A 9,661-nucleotide genomic window follows, 5' to 3' on the forward strand; every position below is an offset into this window, starting at 1 on the left:
CCGGGGGGGATCTCCTTTGGGCCTCTAACAGCTGCCACTTGTGAAGGGATATGCTTCCCACAGCTTATTAGTCATTAGAGAAGATTAAGGGACTCTAAACTCCTCTAGATATCCTCCCATTCACAAATTAATTTTCAGACATAAACAAGTATAAATAGAGAGTCCACATCTTATCAGAATCTCTCGCATCTGGTCCGAAGGGTTTCACCTTTCGGTTGACAAACATGGGGCATACCGTATATTTCATCCGCTGCTTGAAGTGCAACATTCCTATCAGAAGCAAATATTATGCGAGAAATTATGAACCACACATGAGCCATAAATTTACAAAAATATCCCCCTAGGCATCACACTTGGCCCAGAACGCTGTGCTCTGTGCGGGGCGCTTTGATAGTATATCTACTTGTGCTTGAAAGTCCCGTTTGCCAAAGGGTTAAGGAAGAAGGGTTAAAGAGAAGGATTAATGTACTTAGTCCATTCGATAATTTGAAGGACTAAATTATTAACCCGTTAAATAAGTATTATTTTAGCCCTTGTGATCAGTTTTAGTATTTGAGAATAACAATGATTTTGACTATTTTCTTTATATTAAAAGGATTAACTCTTAATCCTTCTAAATAGGAGTATTATTAAACCTCTCATCTTGAGGGGTTAACTCATTTTAATCCATCTAGAGGGGTTAGTTTAACCCTTCTATATTTTTTATGTGTGACAAATTATGAAAGGTTAATTTACTTTAATCATTGTATAGATTTTTTTTTGTTTGACGGGTTAATAATGGGTTAAGTCTCCTTAATCCTTCACTTAATCATTTGCCAAACAGTACCGAAAGGTCAGGAGTGGGATTCCAACATCTGATAGGAAATGTATTGCGTTTTCCACGTCTGTGCACGGAACTTCACTTTTGTGTTCGTATACGGTTGTGCGTTTGCGTGTGAATGCACGGGGTATAAACATCACACGCGTACTCTGATACAGCGAGTGAATCCAAATCTTCCTCGTTTTGATGGGTTGAGATTGGTCGTTGTAGGCCGGTGGTTTGGTCGGCTGTGGGCCCCGCTAGTCAAGTGGAGCACGTGCCTCTCCTCGTCAAATTCAAACTTCTCCTCCGACCCCTTAGTAGGCTCGCGGTTATTTATGTGGGCCCCGGAGAACTTCAATCTAAAAATTCTTACTTCAACCTTTTGAGCTTACTGAGGTCCATGGGCTACATTAGGCTCGTTCGCCTAACTGAGGCCCAATTAGGGTTTAAAGGGTTTGCTTTCCGGTCTGTTTTTTTTTTGTTTGTAAAAGTAGGGTTTAAAAAAAATAAAAAAACACTAAAACATGGCGACGCCGTTCGCTAGATCATCGGCGGCGAGATTGATCATGAATCAATCGAAAGCCCTAATTACCAAATCAGTGACAACGGATGCGAGGAGAACGTCTTCTCTCATCCTCAGGTGAGATGAAGCTAACAGTAACCCTCCTATTTTACTCGAAAAGTCTTAGCCTTTTTTTCCGTTGATTTTATTACTAGTTTTTTTTCCCCCGGTTCAGATCGATTGCTTTGGCGTCTTTGGGAAGCGTAGAGTCGTTGATGCCTCTCCATAGCGCCATCGCCTCTGCTCGTCTCAAATCCTCCATCGCGGTCGATTCCTCCTACTGGAGCTGGCTCTCTCAGGGTACATCTCATTTATTGAAGTTTATTATTGTTATCTTTCGTTTCAATATAGTTAAATTTTGTTTAGGCTTCTTTCAGTCCTTTGAACTCCTGAAACCAATTTTGTGCATGAGGAAAATGTACCGGCGTATTTCAATTTGAAAATGGCCTTTTTTTTCCCTCTTCGTTTTGGATAAGGAAAATCCACATAGTGGCTTCTCTATGTAATGGGAAAAGAAATTCATGAGAAAAATCAACTCGCGCCATGCTGCAATATTAGTATGGAAAAAAAAGCCAAAAAATGGTTTAGTAACCATTTATTTTAAAAATACACCATATACCAAACTTCTTGGAACAAAAATTTAACAAAAGTAAAACATAATATAGTAATTTAGTCTTAGTCTTGCACAGCGTACCAAACTGTCGAAATGTAAAGTTGATTTAAAAATAATTTGGTAGAGTATCTTGGGTCTAAGATTGATCTTGGAAATAGATGGATTTCAGGAGTAGATAGCAGTAAAAATAAGGGTGCAAACGATTGGGATACGACTTGGATATGAATATGATGCTTATCATATCTATAACCACTTACCAATTATGTATACGGATATGCTTTGGTAAGGAAAATCCATATCCATATCCTCCAAAATCAAATAAAAATATGGATATAGATATGTGCAAATATATATGCACATATACATGCAGATACAAAATGGATATGAGAACACCATATAATATTTAAAAAATTATAGTTCGTATTATACAAGTGACCTCATTAATATGTTTGTTATATCTGAAAAACGAAGATTAGATCACTTGATCATCAACGTTAACTCAAATCAATTAATATAATATAAAACAATTGCAATTGTATGACCAATATATGTTCAGATAATTTCAAATACGGATATGAATATTTCATTATATTTGTATACATAACCATGTCCTATCGGATTTTAATTTTTAGTAATCATATCTAAACTGCAAATACATTTCCTAATATGGATATTCTTTTGCACCTTAGGTAGTTAGGTGAAACTATTGGTTTATAAGGAAAAAAAACCCTTTATTAAAGTGGGTGGGTTTAAAAATATATGGGGTATAACTTTGGGTTTATAGGAAAAATAACCATCTACAGTTTGCGATGCTACGACATTAGCATTAAAAAAGAAAAATAATGGTTTCGAGTATTTGGTTTAAAAATACACTATATACCTAACCGCAATGAACAAAAATATATTACGTTAAAGCATATTGCAATTTACACCATATACTAAATTGGTGACATATAAAGTGGATCTAAAATTAATGCAATCAAGTATTTTGGGTCTAAGTATGATTTTGCAAGTGGGTAAGTTTACTAATAAACAGTGGTAAGCCTTTGAATTTAACAAAAAAACTCCTTTTCAAAGCAAGTGGTTTTAAAAATAAATAGGAGTAAAACTTTGGGTTTATAGGCAGAAAACTAATACGGTTTGCGATACTGCGTTATCATTGTAAAGAAGGAAAAAAGATAATGGTTTAGGCATTTACTTACATTGTATACTAAACCGCTTAAAAATATATAGCAAGATACATAAACATATAGTAATTTACACTAGATCCAAAGTGTTGAAATACAAAAAGGCTTAAAAATAATTCAAGAGAACATTTTAGGTCTACATGTTATATTGAAATTAGGTTTAAAAATGGATAGATTAAAAATTTGGGTTTATTAGCAAAAAATCTTTTTAGGGTTGTGGATAGGTTTAATAAACGAGTAAACATTTGTGTTTATAAAAAAATGATAAAAAATAAGGAAAAGTGAGGAGTTATCCATGATTCAAGCTAGGGATTGATAACATTTGTAGCAACAACAATTACCACTGGGTCACACACCGTCTTTGCATATTCTCTAACATTATTTATCTATAGCTTGAGATTGTTCACACCAATGTTTTAAAAATCACCTAATTTTATTGATATATCACTAATATAGGGTTTGGACCGTTGCCGATACAATTTTTGAAAAATTAAATAGGTTATCCTTTTTCACCGTTTTCCTCCAATATATTGGTGAAAATGCGATATCGACCTCTTTTTATTAAGGTCTAAATAGGCCGATTTTGGAAAAAATTCCAACTATTTGTTGGGTTTTGGGTCCTAAAACCCTTATTTTTCGGACCCAAACCTGATACCCTCTAAATAAAATCAAAACCACTAATCCCACTCACTGGTTTGCATCACCTTTAGAGTAGCCATCCCTTATTTCTCTTCGCTCCTTCTCTTTCTCCCTATACTCTATCGCTCAATAAGTTCTCTCTCAAAGGTATTTTGGTATGTTTATATTTCATTAAGTGTTAAAAGGTTATATTTTAGGACGTTATATTATGTATGTCATTATCCGATATGACACTCTGATCTTTACTACTTATCCTTGATAACCACAATTCCATATGAATTTTAGCCATCCGGTATATTTTTGATAACCAATATTTAAAAGTTTGGTTCACACTATGGTGCATCCCAATGTATTAATTATATATTTAAAAATAGATATAAATAACATGCTTTTTCTTATAGACCCCAAGTTGTAAACAAACTTGTTTTAATCCCTTAACTTCCAAAATGCCCTAAAATGCTCTGCCAACATAATAATATAATGTAATAATATAATAATGTATGATATTGCATATTGTTTTTCTTATAAACCTGAAGTTTTGCTCCTATTTATTTTAAAAACCCACCCACATCCAAAATCACTCTTAGGCCCAATATACTTTGATGAATTATTTGAATCATTCTTTGTATTTTAGTAGTTTCATATATGGTGTAAGTTGCAACTAATGTCTAAAGATATGTTTTTCCCCTTATAAAAGTCTTATCCTTTTTTATTGTTAAATGCACCCACTTCCGAAAAAGGGGTTTTTCCCTATGAACCCGAAGTTTTATCTCCAATCAGTTCCACCATCACTTTAAAACCCTAATACTCTAACGAATTATTTTACTACCCACTTTGTATTCAGTTATTTATCATACGGTGTAAGTTGTTAATTGTTATATTATGCTTTATGTTGCTATATTTCTAATCTAAGTTGTTAAATATATGATGTATTTTTAAACCAAAAATTTAAACCATTATTTTTTGTCTTTTTATACACTAATATCTCATTATCGCAAATTGTAGATGGATTTCTTGCATATAATCCAAAAGTTTTACATCTTTTTATTTTTAAATCCACACACTTCCTACCAAGTATCAACCCAAAGTTTTACTCGGATTTAGTTTTGAACATACCCCTTACAAAATCATTCTTAGAATAAAAATACTCTACTGAATTATTTTAGACTCGGCTTTAGTTTTGAACATACCCCTTACAAAATCATTCTTAGAAATTTAGAATAAAAATACTCCATTGAATTATTTTTAAATTTACTTCTATTCTTGCAATTTACTACAGTGTAAGTTGCGATATTTGGTTGTAACTTGCTAAATTATGTTCTAAGTGGTTACATGCATTGTGTATTTTAAATCAAATACTTAAACCATTGCTTTGTTTTGCTTTTTTTGCACCAATGTCCTGGCAATGCAAATAGTAGATGCGTCTTTTGCATATAAACCGAAAATTTTACCTTGTTTATTTTTAAAATTGACCAACTTTCAAAATGGGCTCTTTGCCTATAAGCCCAAAGTTTTACCTCCATTTATTTTTAAACCCACCGACTTACTCTTAGACATAAAATACTCATGCGCATTAATTTAAAATGTACTTTATACTTTAGCAGTTTGGTACACGGTGTAGGTCATTGTATTTTGGTGTAACATTCTATATTTTTGGTCTAAGTTGTTTGGTATACAGTGTACTTTTGAACCAAATGCTTAAATCATTTGTTTACCTTTTCTGACACTTATGTCACAACATCGATGAGTTTCTAGCCTATATACCTAAAACTTTTACCGATTTATTTTAAGGTCACCCACCAAAAATAGGTTTTTGCCTTTAAACACGAAATTTTACACCAGATTCTTAAACCTACTCACATCCAAAATCACTTTTTGACGCAAATTACTCAACCAAATCATTTTTTTAAATTGATTTTATATTTCAATAGTTTTGTATACACTATAAGTTGCTATATTTTGTGAATACTTGCTATACTTTTCTCCTAAGTGTTTAGGCACATTGTGTATTTTTTTAGCACTCACTATATTTTAAACCAAATGCCTAGACATGTTTTTGTTTTTTTTCACACTATTGCGACAGAATTGCGTAGGTTAGTTTTGGTCATTCTATAAGTTATTTGGAGATGAACTGTAGCTAAATATTGTCTTTTCTCTAAAAACCTTAGTATGTAGTATAATATCCTTTGGTTGCATAAATGGATACATCACAATCATCAACGTTGTAGCAGTTTCTTATCAAAATGGGGTGAGTAGTGAAACATGCACCTGTTACTTGGGGAGTGGTATGCAAAATGAGGAAATGTACAACGAATTTTGGCTACACATGTGTCCTAGGCTTTGGTGAGGATCTTTCATCAGATCCTTTAAGGTCGGTATTGTGAGCACAGTACACCAGCATTATTGGTCATGAAGTTTAGGTATTAAGTTGTTGAAACTAGTAGCGAGCAGAATTACATTATTACCTGTGTAGTTCTTAGTTATATTGATTAAGGAGACATTATTCTTTGTATGATTTTGTTACTATCATCAAGTTTATCTGAGGTAAATTTGTCAGTGATTATAGGAGAGTCTCAGCAGATGTCATCTCTTTGAACATCTCCAGAATCTTTGTAAGGATAGTGAAATCATGGATTACCGGTTACGAATATGACTTGATGAAGCTAGAAAGGACTACGATTGTTTTTTTTTTAATGAATATGAAGACAATGTGATGTTGAAGGATAAATGTTTAGGTTTCCCTCTTAGAAGTGTGCTTGGGAGAAAGATTGCCATGTTTTTCCAATAATTTCACTACTTGGTGAGTAGCATTATCCTTTTCTCCTTTTATAATCAAGTAGACTGTAACTTCGATTTAATTTTGGTCATTCTATCTGAAACATCGCAATTATGAGTTGTTGTATATCAATCCTATTTATTTGGAAAAAAGACTTGTACAATGATGATTAAGGTGATAGAATTCAAACATATACCTTTTCCATTATCAGGTGCTTTTGCACAAAGACAAAAGTCTCATTTGCATGTGCATTTGGGGTCTTGTTGCAAAATTTTATAGTGATAAGTTGTGTTATTTGGCTATCTAGTTGTTTTGTGTTTTAGCGCATGGTTTGCTCCCATTGGGATTAATAATGTTCACAGTTATGTGATTTAATGATTTAAAGTTCCTATAACAATTTAATAATTTTATTGTAGTTCTTATAGTATTAGTGAAAAATAATCCCTTCATGTTTACCGACGTTTAAAAAGGTTTTTACTTCCACCGTCGTAGATCCTTCACTTTCTTGACTAGTTTATTTGCTTCATGATAGGATGTGCCTAACTTTGTGCCAAACATCCGCTAGCTATATTTGAGGCATTAGATTCCTAGAGGGTTTTGTCATGGAAAAGAGACTAATATTTTTAAGTTTATGAAATTGTCTTTCGCAGCTCTAAGTACTTTTGCATTAATCTGATGTTATTGCTATGTCTACCCAAATTTAATATCTCCAAAGTCATAATATATGGTACATCAGATTCATTTACGTTTCAGGTTTTTTGTTATATTACATTCAGAAGTTCGTTAATTTTCTTAGACATCAAAACCTCAGATTTCTAAATTGCCCCACAAATCCATAGTTGTTTTAAATAAGACATGCAAATCTTTGTCTTAGATAAGACCCTAATTTGAAAGAAACATGAAGATTTGGGGGCCTAATTTAGAAATATAAAGATTTAGGGTCTAATATAAAATTAACAAAGGTTTAGGGGTGTAACACGACCAAGGTTATCGATAGCGGATAGCGTCGCGTAGCAGTGAGGCATTGCTAAGATTATTTCGGGCTATTGTGGCAAAATAACGGTAAAAAGCGTAAAGTCAAATAGCGGTCTAATTTAGATATGTATAAATACTAAAAAAAATTAAAAAAAATCTAAGAAATCTAAAAGTACACATTAGATGATTTAAAGATATCCTAAACATGAAATAGACATGTAATCATCATGTAATAACGAAGATGACTGGAGGAGTCAAAAAATCGTCGTCTTCGAGAAGAAGAGCTTAGCGGTGATAGGACTGCCCTAAGAGGAGCTCACGGTGAAGGAGGTGAGAGGCAGTATCAAGGTAGGTGCTAGAGGCTATGAGAGGTGACGGGAGTATGCTGAAAATTACAGGAGACGGTGGAATACAATGGTCAATGGTTGAGTTTAATTTTAAAAAAATAAGCCTCAAACCGCTTTTAAATAGCAGTCAAAAAATAAATTTCGAATGCAATCGCTTACTATTTACCGTTATGACATACTATTGACCGCTTTTGCGAACAGACATATTCCGCAATATGTCACCGCTATTGCGTGATAACGTAGCGGACGATAGCGTCGCGGGAAGGGACCGCTAACGCTATTAGCGTCGCTATTACGTGGCTATTTATCGCTATTTATAACAGTGAACACGACAAACGCTTACTGTTCTTACATTAAGGGGCTGTTTGATTGGAGCTAAAAACAAAGGACAGCGGTTTCCTTCTTTTTTATAGGAACATGATTTCAATCCATATTTCTGTTTTTGTTTGGTTAACCTAAAAAAAGAGAATCTAAAAGGACTAATAATAGAGGAAATCCATTTTAGTGAAATTTAGGCTTGAAATAGGAAGAAATCGCTGACTAGCTTATGTGGTTTAGGGTGTTAATGCTAGAAATTAAATTTTTCCTTTTTTTGGGGAAATCAACCAAACTACCGATAAGCAGAAATGACTTATGAAATATGACGCCTTGTAATCCAGATTACAAATGATAAATGGTGGCTTTGTTCTTCTTAAATAATGGTGCTCCGGAATGCAGAAATGAGAGCATCATCATTTGTATTTGTATCCATATTGAAATTACAATTCATCAAACTATGCTTATAATATAGAAGATATTTCTGTTGTAAAAGATGGTCTTAAATAATTGTGCTATAGAATGCAAAAATGAGAGCATCGTCATTTGTACTTGTATCCAGACTGAAATTACAATTAATCAAACTATGCTTATATTATGGAAGATATTTCTATTGTAAAAGATGTCTAAGTGGCCGCTTAGGTTGGCGCGGTGCCCAGACCACCTTATTTTGGTGTAGGCATACCCATTGCATATATACTCCTCAAATCTCGATATTTTTAAAATTAACCCCAAAATTTGGTATTTGCTCCAATTTTCTCAGAATGAGATTTTATATCTCTCACTTATTCTTGTAGGGAATATACCTGATATATTCTCTTAAGTTTTGCTAGCTTTATTAAAAATTACTAATAATGACTAGTATAATCTTCTCTTATTTAATTAGTTTTAATGATATTTCTATTAAACAAAGTAATATGAACCCACAACCTTATTGCAACCTTCGCCTCTTGAAGGGTTGGCGATGTTGTTGTCCTGCTCAGCTACTATTTGCATAAATTTTCACAGAACTTACATATTTATATATTTAAAAAAACTATGTTAAATTGCATGCGTTCAAAACAAATCATTCAAACTACTCAAATAAATAATTAAGTCTTAACAAAGAATTTCTTTCAAAAGTCTATTATTCTGATTTTGGTTCATAACAAGCCAACAACCATTCAAGCAGCACGACAAGTGAAGTAGTCCATTATTCTGATTTAGGTTCATAACAGGCCAACAACTATTCAAGGGAAACAATGCACTTATGTGATTGTTCAAAAAGCATAGAAGTTTGGCCAACTTTAACAATCGCGAGCTTCATCTTCGTCCATCCTCTTCGAATACGAGAAGCAGTTGGGGTTGTCATTATCTTTTTCTCATTGCGGAGGGGGGGGGTAGGGGTGATCTGGGTGTAAATTTTGCAAATATAAAATATTTGAGGGTATATATAAAAACACAAT

General features: G+C 33.3%; 1 protein-coding gene across 1 annotated transcript in view; it reads left to right on the forward strand.

Annotated features, from left to right (window-relative positions):
- Positions 1,243 to 9,661, forward strand: part of LOC109834318 — an 11,563-nt gene continuing 3,144 nt past the window's right edge. The window contains exons 1-2 of the mRNA XM_020402313.1: positions 1,243 to 1,442; positions 1,540 to 1,664. Of these exons, the coding sequence (XP_020257902.1) occupies positions 1,327 to 1,442; positions 1,540 to 1,664 (241 nt within the window). The 5' untranslated portion in view covers positions 1,243 to 1,326. The remainder of the gene's footprint in view (positions 1,443 to 1,539; positions 1,665 to 9,661) is intronic.

The sequence above is a fragment of the Asparagus officinalis genome, chromosome 3 (genome assembly GCF_001876935.1).
Source record: "Asparagus officinalis chromosome 3, Aspof.V1, whole genome shotgun sequence".
NCBI lineage: Eukaryota > Viridiplantae > Streptophyta > Magnoliopsida > Asparagales > Asparagaceae > Asparagus > Asparagus officinalis.